General features: G+C 37.1%; 1 protein-coding gene and 1 long non-coding RNA gene across 2 annotated transcripts; both read right to left on the bottom strand.

Moving 5' to 3' along the window:
• Positions 1-763: 763 nt before the first annotated feature.
• LOC147492962 (DEAD-box ATP-dependent RNA helicase 16-like) lies at positions 764-23354 on the bottom strand. Its single transcript, XM_086565777.1, is given in 17 exon segments — positions 764-1386; positions 1530-1744; positions 1847-1884; positions 2065-2147; positions 2810-2947; positions 6441-6536; positions 8773-8949; positions 9934-9999; positions 16452-16583; positions 18664-18778; positions 19179-19279; positions 22124-22252; positions 22327-22416; positions 22501-22574; positions 22577-22646; positions 22723-22890; positions 23087-23354. Coding segments are annotated over 17 exon segments (1884 nt in total). The 5' UTR covers positions 23222-23354; the 3' UTR covers positions 764-1329.
• A 522-nt stretch (positions 23355-23876) lies between these two features.
• Positions 23877-24868, bottom strand: LOC147492961 (uncharacterized). The gene is made up of 2 exons (XR_015198496.1): positions 24208-24868; positions 23877-24126 (listed from the first exon to the last, which is right to left on the bottom strand). It is a non-coding gene; the product is annotated as an uncharacterized LOC147492961 (long non-coding RNA).
• Positions 24869-25250: the final 382 nt, after the last annotated feature.

The following is a 25250-nucleotide window of genomic DNA, read 5'->3' as shown; positions in this document are numbered from 1 at the left end:
TATTTTTGTTTTTTTTTTATAAGTGAATTCAGTTTATTGAAATGAGGTATGATCCGACCTCAAACTTATTAATCCGACCTCAAACGATTCAAGCACAACTCTTTTTTGTCTCTTTTCCGACTTTTTAGTTTCTGCCATTAAAGCATAACTCTTTTTTGTTTAGAGAAAAAGGAGCATTTACGTTTTTACCCTTAGTTGTTGTTCACTGTTACTTTTCCTCAAAACTTAAACACCGGATCAAAAATTTTAAAATGTGTGGTGGACAGCCCTGCGCACCCATGCGATGTTTGAGAAAACATGATTTTAGGAGTCAGAAACTCAGAATTTGTATTCTTGATTAATAAGTATTATTAGCACTGCAAATCACTAGAGTGAAATTAACGTTCATATATTAGAATTTGCTAGAAGAAAAATGCGAGAAATATTACCACTTTGGAGTTTGAACTCCACCTTTCTATTTGGTTCTATATTATGAAAGAGAATTAATTAATCAAAGAAGCAAGAATTACAAAGGGGTAGTCCAGTTTTGAACAAGGCTTGACCCTTTTGTTCCGGACACGTTCAAAACGATCTTTGCCAATCCCTTGTTTGGTTCGATTATTTTCCACTAAAACATACGCTAAGATATTCTTTTAATTCAAAATTTTAGAGAATTCTATAATCTTTTGTTTTTGGAACTTGGATGGAGTCACGGAGAGAAAGAATGGCCTCAATGTTGTTGGACAAACAGCAATCAGGCTAAGCGCCGTCACAAAGAAATGTGTAACAAGAAAATATTATATCATAACATCTATCTAATATGCCGGGACGAAGAGGAAGAGTAACCAAGTTACAAGAATAAAAGAAAATCTATATAACAAAGAAGAGAGGAGTGGGACGACAAATTCCACCTCATAATGACAAATTCCACCTTATAAGGTGATATTTGGTCGTGCCACCCTTTCACCATAGCCACTAGATTATTTTCTTGGGGTGAGTTAACAAATTTTTTGGAGTGAGTTTAAAAAAAATTCTCATCTCACCCACCCCACCCAAAAAAGTGTGGACTATTTTTGGGCTGAACTTTTATGAGATGTTGGGTTCTGAAAACATGAGTAGAGGGAGAGGGGGTGAGTCGTGGGCCAAAGCCGGCGCGCGTGATATGTGTCGCCGCCTCGAGGGCGATGCACGTCGAGGCGCCGAGGCGCGTGATCCGTCGTCAAACGGGAGGGGATCTCTTGGCGTCGGGCGGGCGAAGGCGCGATCGGATGCGCATTGGGGGCGCCGAAGACGCGCATATCTGTGTCGTACGGCACGGGCAAATACTAGTATTACATAAAGTGAAAGGGTTCAGTCAGCTCCCTTTTCTTTACGTTTCCTCTTTGGAACACCTTTTCTCTTGGGTGCCTGAGATCATGCAAAACAATAAACCAATTCATGATTCCAAGAAATAAATCACTGAAAAATACTTTATAGTATATATTCAGCAGAAACAATAGCGCTAAACTCAAAGCAGGAGTAAGGGAGAACAGTAAAAGATAACCAGGTACCTCAGCAGAGAAAGTCCTCAGCGGGTCTCTAATTTTTTTAAATCTTCTTTTAGATCCTTGGCGTCGAGATGAGTTATTGTTTCCCATTGCAGCTCTAGCAAGTTTCAGAATCTTGCTTGCTTCTTGTGTTGTGGGGTCCAACAGATACTCGGGTATAGCTCGTAAGTGACCAGGGGGAGGCTTTTTGCTCAGCACCTTGTCATGCTTCAGTAGATCTGTTGAATCATCAACCCAAATAATTCAAGCTAGCTCCCATGAAGAGCAAACGTGAAAAACATAACAAAATTAGACTATATCAATGAGGTTAACTCTCATACCCAAGTCCCTTGGATTGTGTTCAAAATGAGCCTTCAGCCTAGACAGCAGATACTAAAGTTGTCAGTGAAACAGCCATAAACATAGTCAGAAATAAAGTGGAGAGAACATTGAAGAACGCAAAAAGTCGAGGACTAGAAAAATGTCTTCTTAACATTAACCTCGTCAAAGTGAAATTTAGAAAGAAGAAGAATTTATGGGATTGATATGCAATACTGACTTTTCAGAGTTAATAATCTCATTCCTCAGATCCTGTGCTCGTGATTCCCTCAGAGCAACTTTCGTCGCGCTCTTTGCAACATCCTGTAGAACGCAACCCATTAGTGAATATGCATGTTTTCACCTATATCTACTGTTAACTAAATTGGTCTAGGACATGGATGGCCAAAATTTTATAATAAAACCCTATAGCTTAACTTTTGCTTCATTAACAAATTGCAAAAGAACAAATTAACTTCTACTAATGTTAGAGGGCTATTGCAAGTTTTATGTACTTGAGGTTGACACCTGGATGCGATCCATACTACTTCCATGCATGATATCTTATAATAAGGGGCAGGAGATGAATATATCAAAGACAATTATAATCTCTAAACTAGAGTGTGTGACACGAAATTGCAACTTATTCCGAGTTATAATTATAGCTATAGTTACAAACTTAGAACAAGCGCTAACAAACAGAACCAAATTAAGGTAAAGGATTTTATAACAAGCATGGTATCTAAACTTCTAAAGTATTATAAGCAAGTTGATGCAGATATACACCACCATGATTTCAACAAATAAAAATGGGAAACGAGAGACATGAGTAAAAATACATTTATGGAATTAGAGAAGCACATCAATCTATATACAGCATAAGCTCTACATTAATAATGGGTGATGGGAAGCTCCCACCGCATACAAAAAACACTTTATACACACATATGTTTAAATCTAGGAAAAGTGACGATGGATGGTCTTACCTCCGCTCTATATCTTAAAGACTCCACTGCATTTTTACTTAGTAAAGGGAAAGGGGTAATGAAGTTTGAAGAACTGTTCTCATTGTCACCCGATGTGGATTTAATTTCTTCAAAAACTTCCATCTCGTCGGAAGAAACCTTTAGGCTCGATAACAAGACCATTGCTTAATCAATACATTAAAAATGAAAATTAAAGTTAAAATACCAGTTTTTATCAGTCCATTTAATATCGAATATCTGTGGAACGCAGCAAAAGAAGTGGAACTCAGCCTCCCCGATTAAGTTACAATGTGGAAGGATCATCCTCCATGAGACAAAGGGCCTGAGAGTATTATGGGTCCCAACTCTTGAGTTATATGACTGAAAACCATGATAATATATGGGCCCCACTCACATAAATGAGTAAAGCTTTAGGGATGCAACTTGGGCAGGCCAAACTGATGTAGTGCATCATGACAAATTACATTATCATATTAGAGGAAAAAAATAGGATTGTACTTATCTCATGTTCCTTGTCTACAAAGTATTATGTTTCGATAGGCGTGTATGTTTCCTGTTTCGGTCCTGATTCTTGGCTCACAAGAAACATCATCAACAAGGTCATTGGCCATCATTTCTGTTGGTAGTTTAAGAATAAAAATCGTTTTATCTCTTAGTAAGAATGAAAATTATGTGTGTGATCTCTTGTTGGTAGTTTGAGAATAAAATTCATTGAAGTGTGTGATCCCTTACTGAGAGAATTTGTGTCATTTATGTTGATTGAAGGTTTATTGGTGTTCAATTGATTTTGTCCCCTCTTTCAATTCACATCACAAACCCAAGACCAATGAGTTGTTTCTTATTGTAAGAGGGGAGCCATAATAGTCTCACAAGTCATTTCTTTCATGTCTGGGGTTGGGCTTGGGTTGAAAAGTTAAGCCCAACTCAACTCGTTTGAAGACGACCCACAGGAACTGTACATTTATTAAGTGTTTCCTTGAAAGTGCCAGACTTCTAAGTCTCATGGTTCTCACTTTTAAATGTCTTTTTTTCTAATCTCTTGGCAGCGATCCTAAATTCCAACGTCGTGTAATACAAATTTTGAGTTGAAAAGACAAAATAAACAAAATAAAAAAATGCAAACTGACCAATCTTAGCCAATGTGATCAACCCAAACCATATTAGGATTAGTCTTGTGTCCGGATAGGGCTCGAGTTCGATTTGAATCCCGGTTTGAGTTGGAGTCATACTTGGGTTGGATACCCAAAACATAAGAGAGTATTGACAATCAAAGACAAGTGTCACGAGTGTCGAACTAATTAATATTCCAGTGTGGATAAACAGTTATGTAAAAGATTAGACAGGAAGTACATGACACAAATTTTAAGGAGGTAGAAAAAATGGGGCCGGGGAAGAGGAGCAATGGAAACTCTTATCCAAAAATATATGTTTTAGTAACCACATATTACCGCCATATGACCTACACGAGTGTCAAACTAATTAATATTCCAGTGTGGATAAACAATTATGTAAAAGTGTTGGAAAAGGTTGCAAAAATCTGTAATAGATTTCTATGGGCTAGACCGGAAATGTCAAAGAAAATGCACCATGCCAGTAGTGGGACTGTCAGGATGAGTAAAGAACAAGGTGGACTAGCTATAGTTGATCCAGGTGTGTGGAACAAGGCTGCCTACAGTGGCCTTATATATAAGATAGCATGTTTTGCCGATACGATTTGGGTGAAATGGGTCTGGAAGCATCACATTGGTCAAAAATTCTTCTGGACTATGGAAATACCCAAAGATGCCTCTTGGGTATGGAGAAACATCCTCAAGCATAGAAAAGAAGTTATTCATCTTTTCCGATACCTGATAGCAAGAGGAACTCAAACTTTGATCTGGCACGACCCTTGGTGCACTGAGCAACCTCTATTGTTCCATGAAAATGCTAGCCTTCTAACAATACCAGTTAATGCTACAGTAAACAGTTTAATTTCTAATGGTGAGTGGAATGAAGTGATACATCAGCTCCCTAACTGTGGCCTAAAGGATCAGATTCTCAAAACGAAGATTCACTCTAATCTTGAAGATGATATGGTGATATGGACGCCGACTAGCACAGGAAGATTTACAGTAAAATCAGCCTATTCAGCATTGAAGAAGGTAAGACCAAACGTTAAATGGTATCGAGTTGTGTGGGGGAAATTAGTCTTGCCTAGACACTCGTTCACAGGATGGATGCTCTTTGGTGGACACATCCCTACTCAAGACAGATTAGTGAACAAGAAAGTGATTGCCCACTCAAGTTGTAGCTTCTGTAATGCTAGTAGGGAAAATTCGAAACACCTTTTCTTTGAATGCCCTGAAACAAGGTGGCTTTGGTCAAAAACTAAAAGTTTCCTTGGGCTCAGTAGCCAAGTCAGTGGATCGAATGAAGAATGGTATTCAATATTCAGAAGGTGTAGGAAGAACTCTATAGAGACTGAAGTGTTGAAAGTCTTTATCAATGCAATGATTTATGCCATATGGATGGAGCGAAACAGTAGAAAATTCAGGGCTAAATCGAGAAGTATGCAACAAGTATATGACAAGATGATCAGGGAACTAAAGATCTACTTGCAAGGGAGTATAAAGGAGGTACCCGACACACCGAAATGTAGAGAATTGTTTCTCAAACTCGGCATTGATGTGAGATTCAAAGCCAAGAACTCTATATGGTGTACATGGTGCAGACCAGAAGAAGATGAACTCATGTTAAATGGTGATGGGTCAGTAGAGGATAACAACAACGGATATGGAGGAGTGATAAGAAACAGACAAGGGAACGCTCTCCTAGCATACACGGGATCCTCTACAAAGAAATCGGTACTGTATCAAGAGTTAATGGCAGTAGATAAAGGTTTAGTTGGTGCTACATTACTGGGTGTAAGAAAGCTGAGGATAGGATCCGATTCCCTAAGGACAGTCAATGCAATACAAGGAAGAGAAGAAGTCCCATGGTACTGTGCTGATCTACATGCTGCAATCATGGCTAAGATCCGAACTTTTGAGAGAGTGAATGTGATACATGTGTTTAGAGAGTCCAATCAAGCAGCTGATTTTCTCTCTAAGTGCAGTAAGGAAGGCGATGATCATCTGAGTTTTTTCATAGGTCCATATGATGCAAAACTTTGTAATATTCTAGAGCAGGATGCATCTGGAATAATGTATGAGAGAATTCATTGATGATTAATAAAGGTTGGGGTCTACCTTAACCCCTAGTTGCTTCAAAAAAAAAAAAAAGATTAGACAGGAAACAAGTACATGACACAAATTTTAAGGAGGTAGAAAAAATGGGGGCCGGGGAAGAGGAGCAATGGAAACTCTTGTCCAAAAGTATATGTTTTAGTAACCACATATTACCCCCATATGACCTACATTAGATTCAAAGACTTATAAATGTGAGATATGCTGACTATGGATTCTACCATAGTGCCAACATAAATTGCCTATTCTTTCATTTATTTTCATTTTTCCCACTTGTTTACCTTTTGTAACCTATTATTTCATTAATACAATAGTTACTTAACGAGCTAAAAGAAAAGTAACCACATTGTGTCGTTCTTCCCTAAAAAATATACTTAAACTTATGACGTTGAATGGCACAAGCTTACCAGAGAAACAGATGCACCGGTGTTGTACGCTCTACCAGTCCGTCCAATTCGATGTACATATGCTGCTGCAGTCTGAGGCATATCAAAATTTATAACCTGTCAAAAAGCAGGGAGGAGGGCGCAGTACTGTTAATACAATTAGCACATCATCGAAAAGTGAAACTATTATTATGTAAGCTATGAATGAGAGTGAGACAATGTATAGCTTTTTCCAAAGATAACATATCAGGCACGCACATTGATCGAACAAATGACGAAGGTACAATGTAGGAACGGCGTGAGAACGGACATGAAACTTAACCCTTTTTTTTTAAAGATCAGTAAAAGATAACATATTGATATAAATTTAGCATTTACATCAACACCAAGAACAATAACATCCTATTTCAAGGACCAAAACCAGACCCAAGTACACCTATGCACCTCACGCCTAAATACTGAGAAAAGAAAACATAACCAAACTAAGATTACAGCTGAGATTGAAAAAAACACAGAAACTGACCCAAAAAAAAAAAAAAAAAAAAAAAAAAGGACTAAATCCTAAGTATTACCCCATGGTGGCAGTATTAACACTAAGGCTTTCAACCACCACCAGCAGCCACCCGTCCCTCCTCCTTAGCTTGAACCCTTCCAATACACTCCTAATCCCATTCATCTTCCCTACCAAAGTAGTCAAGATCAATCATTAGATTCATTGCATCTTCCTCATATTCCAAATCCTCATAATATCGACTGTCATCAGTCTAATTCTCCTTCATTGCTTCCTCCTTTTCTCTTGCTTCCTTTTCGCAGAGCATTCTCATTATCTTACCTCTGCTGTTTGTGACATTAACACCCCGCATTTTGACAAAGTCCAATAACTGTTTCTCATTTTCTCGATGAGATTAACATGAAACTTGACTAAGAACCCAACAATAAAAATGAGGTTTTTGAGGTACTGATCTCTAGCATTCTATCACTATTATATATTCTGGCTTTAGCTCTTGATTGTAAAAAGAAATAGGTTTCGGCCCATCTACCATGAACCCAAACCAGTCAAAACCTATTTTTTCAAAAATAAGTGCTACAGCCAGAATACCTAATAAATACAACTAGCTAATTCCCACCCATAACAGAACCTCATGATAAAACAAACATGACAAAAGAAATCCTTTGAATCATTAGACTGAAGTTATAGGAGATTTTCGGTGTCCAAAATGGTAAGCATGAAATCCAGGGAACAAGAATCCATGGCTTCTCCAGCCAAAATGCCAAAAAGGATGGAATGCATAATGTTCCATAACATCATCTTTTCCGAGTAGAGACCTTAAGAAAGCTTGAACTGCACTAATAGCTGATGCTTTTGTGGTCACCACTTTCTTTGCAAGAGATACATGAATATTCATGATTTGAACCACAAACAAGATTCTCTCGTTTGAAAACTTCACAAGTTCTATCTTGACTACATAATGACTACAGATACTCTCTCAAACACTAATAATGCGCTTGCGGACCTTCTCCACCTCCTTTCCAACAAGTTTACAACTAGTTGCATTATCTATCACAACTTAACGAAGGTTTGATTCCCCCACCACTTAATTTGCTTTTAGAAAGAATTCAGCAGATAGAAATATGTTGTCCTACTCTAATAAAGCCCCCACATATGGTAATTTATGGCGGTGATGTTATTTAGTCACAAATCAAGCCTGGGAATCTATGATGCACGGATACGGGTACAGGTATCAATATGGCGACACCGGTACAGGGGAGAATATGACTTTTTTGAAATATTAGGATACGGATACAGCCTATGGGTACGGCTAATTAATGTGAATATTTTAAAATATATGCGTATTATGAAAATTATGCTAGTAGTTCTTTGAGTAAAGTTAGTCAAGAACATGTGAAAAACTATTATAACACATGTCAAAGTCAATACAGCTTGAAGCCTCAAGAACAATTTACATTTCAATGGAGTAGAACTATTGGATCAGGTCTATTTACGGGATTCCATTACCCTAGAAGCATCCAGTACCCATATCGGTATCATACCCGACCGATACGGGTGCAATGGCATTTTAGGAGTATCCATGCATCATAGCTGGGAATAGTATCTAAATGGAGAAAAGTGCTTGGAGAGATAAGGTAAGGAGTTGCATGGGGCAATGAAGTAGTTCTCACCATATGGATTTACATGATTCTAAAACAAGAGAGTTCAACACGGCCCTACCAGGCCCAACTTATTTAGCAAGTCAATCAAACATCATCCCACATGTTCATAACACCATTACCAAAGTCAACAAACACTAGAAAAGATGTAAAAGTAAAATATAATTACAAATAATTTACTTACAGTGTACACATTTTTGAAGTCAATGCCTCTTACAACCCCAAATTCCGAGTCCAATTTTTGCCTGCGCTGTCTTTTAGATTTTGTTGATGCAACATCAGTATCTTTATTCACTTGCTCATCCTTAGTCTGGTTATCATCAGTTGCTATTAGGTAATCAAATAGCCCAGCATTGAATTCCTGGTGAAAACCAGTAACACAAAAGAAGTTATCTTCGCTGCAATCCAAAATTTAAAGTACTAATTTAAATATTAAGCACTTTAAGAATCTAGACAAAGTAAAGTATGCTGGGCTCTAAATGCTAACTAATTGCAGCATGGATCAAATACATATATTACCAATTAGTTTAAGGTATATTTATGTACCATAAGCAAAAGAAAGTCATCAACTATTAACATATCAGCTGTTAAAAACTCAAGAGGTAGAGCTAACCTAAAAGATGTGAAACTTCAACTAACAAGATTTCCTTCTACTTGCAAAAATTGAAAGGTGGAGGTTTGTCGTAATATTGTTAACCCATTTGACCAACTTATTAACTGCTACCATCACAAACATGTCTTAATTTCAGAATGAGTATACCAACCAAATTGAAGAACTCTATAGTACATTATGAAATATCAAGTCCACTGTGGATGATAAATCCAAATGCTTCTTCAGTAGGTATGCCCTAAAATAGGAAATTGAAGGGCCTCAATCCATCACTGTACATGTTCTTGTTCCTGTATAATGAGAGCATTCCAAAATGCAAGACGAGTAGCTCTAAGTCACCAAGTTTGGAGACTTGGATGAAATGAAATATCACGTCTGGGTACTTCAAAAACATGAACGTTATCCCATCCCAAAGAAAACGAACAGCTTTTGCACCGTTATGTTGTGGATTCTTTCCTTCCATCAGGTTGCATTATATTGTGGGAGTAATTTTTTCAATCAGTCCGAATACTAAAGTCACTACCGCATTGAGATTGTTCATCAGGTGACTACAGTTACCCATTCAAACTAGGTGATACGTCTTAGAGGCTCCTGGGTGATGCATTCAGAATGCTCAAACTGTCCCCCTCCCCGATGATACCTTTTTTTTTTCTTTTTTTTTTTTGTTATCTTAGACGTCCAGGAAAATGAAGTGCTGCTAATAATAGTTTCCCTCACTGATAAACAAATACATACCTCAAGAATATGGAGACGTGAATTCTGTGGCAACTCGGCATTTAAAACAACTGATCTCATTCCAAACTGCCAGAAAGAAAATGACAACTAACTTAACAAGAGTAGGGAAAATTTTCAAAAGCAAAGAAATAACTGTAAAACAAGTGAAGCATATGACGTGAGTTTTGGAATTGAATTGAAAGGGAAACTAAGAAAAGCCTCAGCACACTTTAAAGTAAATAACATTTAACAAAGGAAACTGGACACAAACAACTTTATCCATCTTCAGCTGAATGGAACAATCCTCAATCTCATTTCTATTTAAAAACATCACAACAATTATTGTTGGTAGTATCAAATCTAAACTTCCTACCTCATGCAGTGGTTTGAGTCTTCTATTGTTTGAGAACACTCAATTTGCATATTCTTCCTAATTGGGGCTGGTTTTAGGTATTTAAAGACAAAAGGAGCTGGGACAGGTATTGAAATATGTAGCACATATACCATTAGTCACCATTTAATCATTTTAAATATTAAATACATATATAACAGTCCATATTCTCAATCATCTTCTGTTACTTTTTTTCGGTAAAAAACGATTCGTTAATCTTAAAGAGTTACAAAAATTATCCAAGCAACCAAAGTCCTTGATGAATGTATGTTGTATATCTTAACCTTCCAAAGTTTATACGCTTAATACAGTGAGTAAAAGTAGAAAAGATCTTAGCTCTTGATTCTGTTTATTATTGATGAACTTAAATCTACAAGAACGCCTTTTAAAATGAAAATAGTCGCTCCATATAGGTCTTACAAAGAGACATTTGTTTTTCAACAGAAACTGCAAGCACTAAGGTGTCAAGCATATAAATGAATAGAGACCAAGTACCCTGTAAACAATGACACACATCAAGAGTTGCCCATACCTTTCCGTTATGATAGTTTACAGGAAATTTGAGGACAACTAAGACTGAGGTCATGAGACTGCTAGATTTTGCTAAAACAGTTCAGCATCTACCTAATAATTTTTAATAAACATGCACACACACAACATTTGGGGAGGGATAGAGCCACTCCCAAAACGTACAAAATCATATTTCATCCTACCAGTTGAATTAAGGGTTGATATTTTGTAGATATGATCTCCCAATCATGAATAACATGTCCACAAAATTTCGGCTCATTCAAATATATCTAACCTAATAAAATGTTATTATGAATCGGAAAATTCTGAACCGTTAGATAATCAATTCAATATGATGAAATTTTGTGGGCATGCGATTAGGGCTGTCCACAAATAACCGAAAACTGAAGAACCGAACCGGCCATTTTTTTCGGTTTTTGACATAACCGGTTTGGTTTATAGTTCTAAAAACTAAGAACCGACCACTTCAAAGCGGTTTTTGGTTTTGTACCTCGGTTAACCGATATAACCGAACCGAACCGAATTTATTAATGTATATAAATATTATTCTATTTTTAGTACGATGTGTAGCAACAACCGTTGGATCACATCTTGTATTCTCTATTTCCCAAAACCAAAAAAGCAATGTATTCTCTCACACACTTCACTTCAAAACCCAACAACATCTTCACTAATTCCATTCCAACATCTCTAACTCTCCATCTCCACTAATTAATACATCTTTTGTTTCTTTAACCATGGATTCTTCAATGCCTCAAGTGGATCCAGAAGTACATCAAGATGTTAATGCCACTCAAACACTTGAGCCTGGTGCAAATGCGGAAAAGCGAAAGAGAGGAGATAGATCAGAGGTATGGAGTCATTTTAAAAAAGTTGAAGGTAGTATTCCTTTAAAGGCTCTTTGTAATTACTGTAAGACACCATTCAAATGTGATACCTCTTCCAATGGGACCTCTAGTATGAAGTCTCACATTGAGAAAGTATGTAAGAAGTACCCTAACAGAAAACCAAAAGACCCAAAACAGTCAACGTTATCCTTCAAAGTAAAAGAAGATGGTGGGCATGATCTTGTGGCCACTACTTTCAGTCAAGAGTCTTGCCTAGAAGCCCTTGCCCAAATGGTTATTGTTGATGAGCTTCCGTTTAGATTTGTAGACAATCAAGGGTTTGTGAACTTTTGTCGAGTCACGGTTCTACAATTCAATGTCCCACGTCGCACGACAATTACACAGCATTGTATTGCTTTATATTTTGAGGAGAAAAATAAGTTGAAGCGTGCCTTGAAAGGCCAAAAAATCTGTGTTACTACCGACCGATACATGGACCTCTCTCCAAAATATTAATTATATGTGTCTCACTGCTCATTATGTGGATAGCGAGTGGAAATTGAACAAAAAAATCCTTAGCTTTTGTGTAGTGCCAAACCATAAAGGTGAGACCATAGGGAGGATGGTGGAGAAGTGTTTACTAGAGTGGGGTATTGATAGCTTTTTAACTGTTACATGTGATAATGCAAGCTCAAATAACTTAGCTATTGATTGGTTGAAGAAAAAGACTAGTCATTGGAAAAATACAGTCTTGGAGCATAAATGTTTGCATGTTAGATGCTCTGCTCATATTTTGAATCTCATTGTTCGTGATAGCTTGAAAAAATTTGATGAATCAATTGTTAGAATAAGGACTGCGGTAAGATATGTGAGGTCATCTCCTTCTAGATGGGCGACTTGGAACAAGTGTGTGAAAAATGAAAAAAATTGTTTGTGCAAAAAGTGTGTGCTTAGATGTGGCGACAAGGTGGAACTCGACGTATTCGATGTTGGAGGTAGCAGAGAAGTTTGAGAAAGCATTTGATAGGCTAGAGGATGAGGGCGATGGGTATAGATGATTTTGACTTTGACACACCAATTCACCCTCCGAATGAGGATGAGGATGAGGGAAAACACAAGAACCCCACCCAATAAGTCTAACAGGTTGGCCTCCGATGATAATAGGGATTGGATTAGAGCTAGAATGTTTGTTCAATTTCTTGAAATTTATTATAAAACTACTAACAAAATTTCTGGATCTAACTATGTAACTTCCGATCTTTTGTTTAATGAGCTTATTATTGTGAGGTCTAGCTTGAAAGAGTTATCTGAATCGGTCGATTTGTACTTATATGATATGGGTGTGAGGATGATTGCAAAGTTTGACAAGTATTGGAGCCCAGAAAAGATTAATCCATTGTTGTTAGTTTCAGTAGTTCTTGACCCTCGTTTGAAATTGGAATATGTGGGGTTTAGTATGACGGAGTTGTATGGAGCATCCGCAATTGAAACAATAAAAAAGAAGGTGAAGGACACACTAGTACGCTTACATGGATGGTATGCTAGTAATGGGAAGAGCCCAAGCACAACATTGGAAACTGAAACTGAACCAATTGTCTCCAAAGATCCAGCAACAAAATGGATGATGCATAACTTGAATGGAAGTTTAGGAAGTATGACGGAGGTTGACAAGTATTTGACTTCGACTCTCGAAGAACAAAATGTATCAAATGCCTTTGATATCTTGGGTTGGTGGAAGAGTAATGCCACTAAGTTTCCCATCCTCTCTCTCTCTTGCATCGGGATGTATTGGCCATTCCAAAATGACTTGTTGCATCGAGTCGGCTTTTAGCACGGGAGGCGTAATACTTGATCCATTTCAGAGTCGCTTTTGCGTCCTAACACGTTGAAGCCCTCATTTGCACTCAAAATTGGCTTTGGTCTAATGCAAAGCCAATTGATCTACAAGCTTCAATGAAGGAACTAGAACAATATGAGGAAATTGATTCTGGTAATGTATCCTTTAAAAAATTTAGTCGTTTCTACTAAACTATTACACTAAAATAATTTAACTCATTTTTTCAGAGTTGTTCGAAGCTGCGATTTCTTCGGACAATAGGTCTGATTGAAGGATTGAGATGTAAGGGCAGTAGTCTTGTTGTTTCTTTTGGAATTTTGGTAAGTGAGAAATCTCTAACCTTTTAAAATTTTGATGGCTGGTTTACGACTTTACATTCATTTTTTTTTTAAATATGATTTTGTTTTCTCTGGTGGTGATGAACAGTTTTAGAGATAATTTTTGACTTGCTTTCATGAATGTTCGAAGACATGCTACACCATGGGCTTGTTTGCCGAAAGCTAGCTTTGATTTATTGTTGTGAATTTGTGAAGAAGTGTACTTTTGTGAATTTGTGGAGATGCAAAAGCTATGGCAGTGAATGTGTTAACGTAGTTATGTGAATTTGTGGAGATATAGGCATATATAGCAGTGAATATGCTGACCTTTTGTATATTTTGAAGACAGTGCTAAGTTGAATGTTATAAACAAATGTTTTTTGTTGTGTTTTGATAAGACTACTTGATGCATTCTTTTAAGAACATTTGTGTTTTAATTTACAAGCCTACAAACAGGACTAAGTTTATTAAAAAAACCCAGTCTGCGAGAGGAAATGGTCTGCTAAAGTTGTGAATCTAGCTTTCAAGATTTGATTTAATATAAACGGATGTAAACATTTCTTCAGCTCTAGTTGCTTGCAATAATTTGGAGTATTTGTTTTTGAATCAGAAGCTTCAAAACAGAAATTTGAGATATGGATTCAAGTCTGCAACTCTTCATTGTTTGGGTGAGTCAGGAGTCACGGTGCTTTTGTGTAGAGTTGTGTTATCAAAACTAAAAACAGGTTTGACAGTCTCGTACTTGAAACTTTGCACGCTATTTATCTGCTTCCCAACAAAATGAAAAACAGTGTTGCCAAATGAGGTAAACATTTTGAACTTGTCCTATAGGCCTGAGAACAAGTTTAGAAGTGGCTTGCTTTTGTTGAGGATGAGTTGAGCACCGGCAATCCAGTACCATATGCCCAAAAATCAAGCAGTTCTGAAAATTCTAGCCTGTTATATATCTCAACGTGATGAACTTCAGTTCTAGATCCTAACCTTTTTGTTTTTTCATAGTGATAACGTCTCATACTCAATAATGATCAAATCGGTCGGCAAAATAATGTCCTTATGAAGGTTAGCAGAAAATCGTCTAACAACTGATGAACTCGGCAATTAATTGCGTACTAAGATATATGGACTACGCAAATATCCAAGGCAAACAACTGAAAATGCTTCAATGATAAGATAAATTAAAGTCTGGCAACATACATTCACTAGAACAATAGTCTAACATTTGATTGGATATGAACAATTCAGCAATTCCTAACTCTCATGCTTCTTCTTCTTCTTTTTTCGATAATTGATCTCATGCTTCAACTACTGCATAGTGCATACTATTTCTCAAAAGCCTATTTCTCATAACCTATACCATTTATAATAATTGGAAGTCATCACTACTGCACGCGGAATTACATTTAGTCAATCAAACGAACAATCTCATATTCTATCCATTCTTCACTATTGATTGGTTATGTTTTTAAGATACCTTGTAGCAAATAATTGGCTCTAATTCAATCAAATGGTTGATGTGAGAGTTTGGGCTAGACCGCTAGTAGTCATGAAATCAATGGACAAACCTTTGGAAAATATTGATTCGGTGTTAGACTACTGTTAGGTTGCAAAACAAAACTCCATTTTTATTAAGTTTTTTTAGTCCCATATCATCTATGAGCAAGCCAAGTTTCTTTCAACAAATTTATAAATAGTTTGGGCCAAGGTTCTAGTTGTAAGCATGCCCCTGGGCAGCAGGGCCTGATCCAAAGGTTTTAGAATGGGCCTTTATTAAATGAGCCTTTGGTGAAGTGAAAATTGTTGTTAGTTGGGTTTCAAGTCATAGATTCGGTTTTAAACGGTTTTAAACCGAACCGATTTTACAGTTCGGTTAGAACTCGGTTTTCTTCAGCTGCAGTTCAGTTACGGTTTGGAAAGTTAGAAACCGGCCCTTGTGATTTGGTTTATATATTTGGACTAAACCGACCCGAACCGTGGACAGCCCTCCATGCGATCCATTGTGAGGAGATCATATCCACAAAATGACTCCAAAATAACTCCACCACTAAATACCATGAATTAGAAGCTAATTTTGATGGAGATGTACTCTACACAATAGAAATCATCCTCATAAAAAATCAATTCATTTGAAGATGTACAACCTCGTCAAAAATTGTTTATAATGTTATGAAATTAACCAACGACCCATATTATTTTAATTTCGGTACAACTTTTGACAATGTTAAACATATTCAATTGAGCTGATTTTTTGTGGGGGTGTTCTCCATCATGTGATGTATATCTCCACAAAAAATTATCTCTCAATTAATCTTGTAAGTCCATTACTAGGAGTGGAGTAACTTTGGAGTCACTATAAGGTGGAGTTCATATAACCATATATATATACACATCCAGGCATTTCAAGGTGACATGCGAAGTTACTCACGTATACCATTCTCTTCAACTTTCATTTCTATGGTCTCACCAGAAAACTCACATGGACTGAAAGAAGGTGATCAGTTCAATAAGAACAGAATTCTAATCACTAAGAGAAACCAACATAATAAGCACACACCATATAACATCTAAGATCTCTGGATAGAAACAACTTCATGGAGTCAAAGGGAATGAATAATTATACCAACAAGATGAACAACTACCTGTTCCAGAAATAGTCTCAATCTGAAACCCATGTCAATAGCATTGACAAATACGAGAACTTTTTTCTGAACAAGCTCAAACTTGAGAAGAGCAAGAATATAGAGCAGCTTATCACGAGAACTGCAAGATATCTAAGGACAATAAACAAGAAGGTAAATTTCAGTTAACCATAAATGAAGCTAGGATGTAGAACAATTATTGGCTTTGACTCTTAAAAAAAATTAAGTAGTAAAAGAATGTAAATGACTAGAGAAAGCAGATAAACAATAAAGTAACAGTCAAGATTACTTGTTCCCGTATTATGTCAACCGATTGTTGTATCCATTCTGGTTTTCTTTTCTTTTCTCCTTTTTGCTTGGGTTAGGGTAGTACTGGGTTAGGGGTGGTTGGCCCTTGAGAAACAGTCCCTAGTTGCTATCTTAATGTTGATTTATTTTCTCAATTGTATCAATATATTAACTTTTATCGACCAAAACATAAAAAAAGTACAGAATGTAGAGATAGCAAGAAAGCTCTGCTTAGAAGGGCAACCTAATCTCGAATGAAGACAGTATTATCGACCTCATCTGTCGTTACCCAGATTTGATGCAATTCGGGGCTCCAAACCCTTGGTTTTAGCCCATATTGGTTTATGTAATACTAGGAAATTCTAGAATATTGTTTGGTCGCTAGTTTGACGTTTTCAGCATAGGTTATATTTAGGATTATTTTTAATTCCGAATTTAGGTATTTTCAGTTTCCAAATTAATTAAGAAGACTAGCTTCTAAATTCATTAGTTGTCTAGTCTATAATTGAGTTCTAGGCCTTTGGACATACTTGGTTGATTGATAATAAACTTTGTGTTTGTGTGAGAAAGTGTTTTCTCTTCGTGTGTGTGTGTTAGTTTAATTAATTGTAGGGAAGTTATCCCCTTCTCAATTTTGTGGGTTGCAAGTCCAACTGTCGCGCACAACAGCCGTAGTGGCTCACAAGCAACCAGTTCGTAATTCTTTGGCGTCACATTTATATCCCTTATTACACGCAAATGCATCAGAGAAGCCTGTCATCAACTAGAAATATAAAACCCAAGAGAGGGAGTGCCAAGAACAGAATCAGGCCCAGCCCAAGAGGAAAGAGAAGGAGAAGTTGGAAGCCCAATTCAATGACAAAGATGAACAATTATGCGTCGATGAGCAGTTAGAGGATCTTCTTGAAGATGCAAAAGGATTGAACGAAACTGATAAGGGTGAATGAGGGTGTATTAGAAGTGCTCTAAAAGGCTAGAAGAGTTCAATAGATTCAAAAAGAGGGTATAATCAGTGGTGGGTAGCGAAAGAGAGAGAGGGCTAGAAGCTTCAAGATGAACGCTAGACAGGCAGAGAGGAAGGAAGCTAAAAGGTTGGAGATGGAAGATAGAGCGAAGGGGAAATGTCTGGAGGAATGGTGGATAGGAAAGATAGGAGGGAGAGGAAAGAAAAGGAGAACAGTGGCAAGGTGACAGCAAGCAATGTGTGTGTGCATATTTCCTCCAATGGTGTTTTGGGATGTGGGATCATTACAATTGGGTGATCGATGTGATTCCACTGCTATTAGGGAACACTCGATCAAGATCCATTGTCCCACCCAGATCAGGATCTGCTACCTCATCAGGATGCGGAAATAAATTATCACATTCGAACCATTATAGCTTCCAAGAGACTTAAAGTGGATCAAATTACTGAACCTCCGGAATCGGATCGTTGATATGGTCAGCCAGGCCACTAGATGAGCTAGACCCAAGCATGGATCAAAGACATCAGGGTCATCTAAATTACAGATTTTGGTTCATTAAAGGATTCCTTGCCGCTTCATGACTTAGGGAACCTTTGCTAATGCCTTATTTATTACAGTGAGAACTTGAAACCTGAACTACCTTTTGGCATAGCCAGATAAATTCTATTTTTCAGGAATTTCATCTATGTTTGAGAGATTTATTTGTTGATATTCCTGCCTATAATTCTTGTCTACCTGTAGAAAAGTGTCCATTCCTACATATTGACGTGTCAAACAAGTCTCCATGGCTGACACATGTCAACACAAAAAGGATTCTTTTTCAAGATGTGCATGAATGAAACTAGTAAGTATATGCAAACCCACACTTTGCCATTAACAAACATGAAAGAAAGACTTCTATCATCCACTTCAAAACAAAATAATAATAAAAAAAAGTAATAGTAAATGATGGTTCTTACCCAAAATTGTTGAACATTTTTAGGGATAATCTCGTCCTTAGTATCTCCTATTTCTGTAAGTGTCAAAGTGATTGGATTGTGTAGCACAAGCGTCTTCAACTTATCAACATCCACGCTGCCGATGAACAAAGTCAGTGTAAAAGATTTGGTTCAATAAACTCTAATAGAGTTAAGAGATATAAAATTAAAAAGGTAAACTGGAAGTAATTGTTAGAAGATTATATGAACAAACAGAGTCCACTAGGACTTAAAAGGGTTTGCAAAATGAAAGAGTGGAAGGATTACAGATCAGTAAATAAGATGAAAACTGGTCTCACTTTTCTGGGCTAATGAGACCAATAACACATTCAAAAAATGTGAATCACTTCTAAGTTCTTTATGACATTATGAGTTATGACAATGCCTTTCTATTAAAGGAACCAAATCGAGGGAGCTCCTAAGAATGTTAAAGTGGATTTATTGAGATCTATATAGCATACCTTTCTTTATGAACAACATAGAACTATATAGAATACCTTGAAGTTGCAGACATAAGAAGACATTGACAACGTCGAGGGACATGAGAAATAAGGGATTTCAAGTCATCTTCATAGCCATACGATAAAAGTAAGTCAGCCTGCAGATACAGATAATATACACTAACATGAATCACTTGAGGACAAACAATAGTTAAACAAAAACTAGAGTTCCCATAGAGCCCACAGTCATATTCTAAACTAAAGAGAGAGAAAAGAAAATAGCCAAAATTTGGAGGATGCCAAATTGCTAGTAGATTTTCAACCCATGACACTAAGAATCCATAGAATACTTTTGTGGCATTATTCTAAGTCACAGGGAACAAGTGGCGGATACTGGAATGCTAATAAATACGTTCATTCCAATTAGAGACAAACCAAAATTACATAATTGCATCACGGAGAGATTGCAATCCAGTAGATCTCTTCAAGAGCTAGATGGGTAAGTCCAACATCTCCTCTGCTGCACAATGTTGTTATTGGCCCCATTGAGAATGATGGCCAAGTCTCTTGGCAGTTTCAAGAAGCAACGCAACTTGGTTAGCCCAACCCCAATCCCTATGTAAGCTCAACCCACAAAATTTGCCCATGGTCTAGTATAAGTTGATCATATGTTGTGATAATTAGTAGGTAAGTAAGTAGTTTCCTTTTCAGAATAGGATTCTTGGCTAGCAAGTATCTAAGTTTTAAAATAAGCTGTTTGTACGGCTGGTCATCGAGCTACTCGTGTCGAGTACTAGGGTGCTCAAGCTCGGCTCGTGTATCTCTCAAGTCGAGCTCAAATTTTGTTCGAGCTTTATTTCGTGCTCAAGCTCGACTCATTGAGTATTCAAGTAGCTCAATGAGTCTAGATTCCTATTCTTCTAAACTACAAATTTGAATTCGATCATAGGCTCTAGAGTTTGATTTAACTTGTATTATATATAGGCTTGACTTCAACCACAAATAAACTCTAAATTTTACCTCAAGACCAAAATAACTTGTTAAACTCATCTAAATAAAATACTAAAATGCAACTACAATTCACTAATACCACAATAACCACAATCAAACAACTATTTCGAGGTATGCACATTATAAATACAATCAATATGTGTTGAGTAATTATAATCCAACACACTAACATAAATAATTATCCCAAATAAGCGTTAACATAACTATATGTAAAGTGCAAACTGTGAGTAGCTCGCGAGCGTCTCGAGTTCGAGCTCGAGTTTTAAAACGTGCTCAAACTCGACTCATATTATTGAATGAGTGAGTTTGAGTCGAGCCTTCGACAAGCCAAGCTCGAGTTACTCACAAACAGCTCGACTCGATGCCCAGCCCTAGCTGTTTGGCACTTTGGCCACATTTGTACAATAGAGGGATAGAAGAAGGAGAGAGGAGAGAGAAAATATACGAAGGTCAGAGAGGTGGCGGTGGAGGTGCCAGTAACCTCTAAAAAGTGGCGAAAGGCGGTGGGTGGCAACTTGCGAATGCTCTCATTGAGTATTCAAGCTCGACTCATTGAGTATTCAAGTAGCTCAATGAGTCTTGATTCCTATTCCTCTAAACTACAAATTTGAATTCGATCATAGGCTCTAGAGTTTGATTTGACTTGTATTATATATAGGCTTGACTTCAACCACAAATAAACTCTAAATTTTACCTCAAGACCAAAATAACTTGTTAAACTCATTTAAATAAAATACTAAAATGCAACTACAATTCACTAATACCACAATAACCACTATCAAACAACTATTTCGAGGTATGCACATTATAAATACAATCAATATGTGTTGAGTAATTATAATCCAACACACTAACATAAATAATTATCTCAAATAAGCGTTAACATAACTATATGTAAAGTGCGAATTGCGAGTAGCTCGCGAGCGTCTCGAGTTCGAGCTCGAGTTTTAAAACGTGCTCAAACTCGACTCATATTATTGAATGAGTGACTTTGAGTCGAGCCTTCGACAAGCCGAGCTCGAGTTACTCACAAACAGCTCGACTCGATGCCCAACCCTAGCTGTTTGGCACTTTGGCCACATTTGTACAATAGAGGGATAGAAGAAGGAGAACAGTAGAGAGGAGAGAGGAGAGAGAAAATATATGAAGGTCAGAGAGGTGGCGGTGGAGGTGCCAGTAACCTCTAAAAAGTGGCAAAAGGCGGTGGGTGGCAACTTGCGAATGCTCTCAGGAGGATTGGGTCAGAAGGTGGTGGCCGATCAGGGGAGGTGGTAATTATTGTCTGTTTAGAGTCTAGGTAATTTTCAAGAGTTTTGAAATTTCTCTTCTGCTGATTTTCTAGGGCTGTATTGTTATCCCCGTTAACAATTTACATCAAATTGGCAGATAACTTTTTAAGACTTCGATGCTCTCAAAGGTCCAAACTTTTATTCTTCTAGTTATAATATTCTTCTGCAATCTCAGCAATTTGGTTTTCTTCTTTTCTCCTCAAATTTCAACAATTAATGGCTTATGTGAAAGTGTTTGTGACACTAGGATTAAAGGTTGTTAGGGGTTTGTACAAACCCTAATCAACCTCTACACTGTGTTTTGAACATTTTTTCCCACCTTAATACATATTTGCTAACTTAAGGGAAAAAAATTGGTGACACCAGGAGCAAGGAAGTTTAGTCTCGGAAGAATCTATCATATGTACCACATACATTCCTTCACACTTACGGTGTGTTTGATTACATGGAAGAATTACATAGGAAAATCTCACTTTGTAGAGGAGAATTTTTATGTCATACAAAGCATTAATAATGTATATTTTCCTGACTCAAGAAGTTCTATGGGACAATTATCCCTTAACACAATTAGCTACAAAATCGACTCATTATATGCAATCAGCCCTCATTTAGTAATGGTTACTTTCAACAGGCACAATAAGATACATCATGAGCAAAAAGAACAACAGAGAAAAGGATGAATAGATTGAAATAGGGACACACCTCGTCTAGAACTAAGATTGACAGTGAATCCTGAATGGACTTTGTAGAAAGGGCATTTGTTGACATGCATGTTGAAATGCAAGCTGGTGTCGAAACTAAAATATCAGGCCGTCCCGCTAATGTTGCTCGCTGAAAACAAAATTTGATTGTCAACCAAACAATCCATCTCTCTTATCAGCAACAAACTTAACAGATGAACCTACCAAATCAGAAGCAGGCATGCCACCAGTCAACTGAACAACTTTCAACTGAACTCTACAGGACTCAATAAGAGATAACACCTCTGAATAAACCTAAAACAATATAGACAAATGCAAAATAAGTAGTTGAAGCTAAGATCGATGCAAAGTTGAATAACAAACAGGATGTGTGCATGCCTGTTGGCTGAGTTCCCGAGTTGGAACAAGTACAAAGACACTAGGAGCAATCTTCAGGGTTGAACTGGAATTTGAAGCGAAGGGAGGAGGTATGCATAGGTTTTACCAGAACCAGTCTTTGCTCGTGCAACAACATCTTTACCTTCCTGAAAGTTAAAATCACAAATCAAACACAATCCCACATGAAAAGTAAAATCTTTGGTTTAAACTTGAAAAGCTTACCAGAATCAGAGGAATGGCTATGGATTGTATGGGTGTTGGTTTTGAGATGTCCTTCTTAGTCAAAGAACGAATCAGGCGAGGGTCCAAACCCAGTTCCTCGAATGTCTTTTCCTCGACTTCCCATTCTTCATTCTTAGGCAAGTTTTCCGTGAGGCTAGCCATGATATCCTAGCATGAAACAAACAATTATTTGAATCCATTGGCAACCCTTACAGATTTGATGCTCATTGGGAAAAAAGGGACACACACACACACACACACACACATCGACTACAAGCCTACAACCCTATTTTCTTCGCCTTAATCATTAACCTTTCTTTAATCCATTATGAACAGGGTGGGCACATGAAGGAAACAAACATACCATGAGGCAGCAACAATACCCTAGCAGGACAGAAACAATTTTAGAGATTCCGCTGGTAAAGATTAGAGAATCTCTATGAAGAATAGAAAAAAGGTGTATCCACACACCATTTTCTTCTTCAGCATCATCATCCATTCATTTGTCCCCATATGAACGGGGCCAATACAAGCATTTCTCTTTTTCCATACTTCAACATTATAAATCACCAGCTATATTTAATTTCTTAAAACGGCTTCTGATAACTTCATCCCTTTTTAGTTTCAGTCGCCCCTCTTCATCTTTTACCTTCTACGCACACTAACCGTTCTTTTTTTACTGGTACATCACTGATCATCCTCGTACATGTCCACACCATTTAGTTCCCCTATCCCTTATTTTCTCACTGATAGGCACCAATCCTTGTTTTTTCTCTCACATGTAACTCAATCATTTCTAGTAATTCCAATCACCCATCTTACGATTCTTATTTCCTATTTCCGCTACACATTTTCATATGTTATTCGTGTTTCTTCCTTACTGCCCAACCTGCTCCATGTTAAACAACCGTTTTGTACAATCATCCAACTCATTTTTTATTCTCCTATCACATAACATGCCGCAAGATTATCTCCCTTCCGTCTACCGTGCTCCAACCCTACTAGTTATATGCTTTCATTGTAAAGGCTAACTACACTCCGCTCTTCCTCTATAAATTTAGGTTAGGATTTTCGTTCAAAAAATTAGCATGTCACTCCACTAATACCTTTCGATTTCCACGGCCCTATAACCTACAGATTTCTCATTCTTCCCATTTTTCTTTTGTTACCAGTTGCCTAAAGTGATGAAGCTCCTTGTCTTAAAAGGGTCTCTTTTTCCTACTTGTCTCTTAACAGCAAATACTTATTCAATCAAATATACTTATATACATATATAGAAAACATGCTTATAAGTAAGTAAAAAACAAAAGTGTTCGTCTAACTTGCTTCGGCCCAACCTGGCCTTTCTGTACTGAGCGGCGGCTGGCTGGCTGGTTGCTTTAAAATGAAGAAAAGAGGAAGAACCTGCATGTATTTAATGTTTGAAGTAAAAGAAAACAGATAAGATATATATATAGTAATAAGAATGAGGAAAAGAAGACGTACCTGCAAATCAGACAGCGAACAAGTACCTCTTCGTTCTTCAGTTTTTGTGTTTTTGAGTCGACGTAAGCCAAATTTTAGGCAAGTTTAACACGGGCTCAACCTAGAAAGCCTTAGTTGGGCTTTCTTGTTTTGCATCCCAACCCAAATATTTAGCCCACCAAGTTGCACCCATTTTCGCGACAAGAGATTTTGGTGGGTCGAAATTCACTACCGTTCAGCTCATCAGGTGTTGTACTATTTGAGCTAAATAAATATAGTGTAGATCACATCACACACTCAGATTCGAGCTTAGGACAGTTTCGAGATAAAAGTAGAAGATCGAGCTACCACTAGTTGTTGGTGACTTGGTGTTTGAATTGAATTGGTTTGGCTGGCTAGTACGTGTAGTTAATGATGATCTCCATTTAAGTTCTTTTGTCTTCTTCTTGCTTTTCCTAAATTCGACATTTCTTGATGAAATAAAAATTAGGTGGGGTTTTTTTTTTGGCTTCTTATCTTCGTGAATGTAAGACACAGAAAAATTGAAGGAAGAAGGGACTCAACTTTTCTTAAATTTAAGTGTGAAAAAATTACAAAGTGATACCATTTACTTGATTTCATAATGTTTAGAAAATAAAGGAAGAAGGGAAATGAAGTCTTACCGAGTTCAAATAACAAAAAAACAGATTTAACGATGTTTTAACTTGATGGACAAAGAAACAAACTAAAGATTGCCGTATCTGGTTATGTTGGGGACTCCTTCCAAGGATTTTCTTTTGGTGGTTTCCAAACTAACTGTCCATAACTATACCACCTTGCACCCTGTACTCTTTCTTTTGGCTCCTTTTCCTGGGGCGGCGGGAAGCAATTCAGAAAGAATACAAAATATAACTTTTTCTACATAACTTCTTTCTCATTTTAATACAAAATCTTGCTCACATATATATATAAATTTCTTAAAAGGCGGCTTAAATAAGTTCCAATCTAAAACACTCCATTGACTTTTTGATTTAAAATGATTTTTATAAATCTTTTTGCGATACGATCTACTAACCATAAAAATA

Source organism: Coptis chinensis, chromosome 6 (assembly GCF_015680905.1).
Source record: "Coptis chinensis isolate HL-2020 chromosome 6, ASM1568090v1, whole genome shotgun sequence".
NCBI classification, from domain to species: domain Eukaryota; kingdom Viridiplantae; phylum Streptophyta; class Magnoliopsida; order Ranunculales; family Ranunculaceae; genus Coptis; species Coptis chinensis.
Note: the sequence above shows the minus strand (reverse complement) of the source record. Positions and strands in the feature narration are given on the sequence as shown.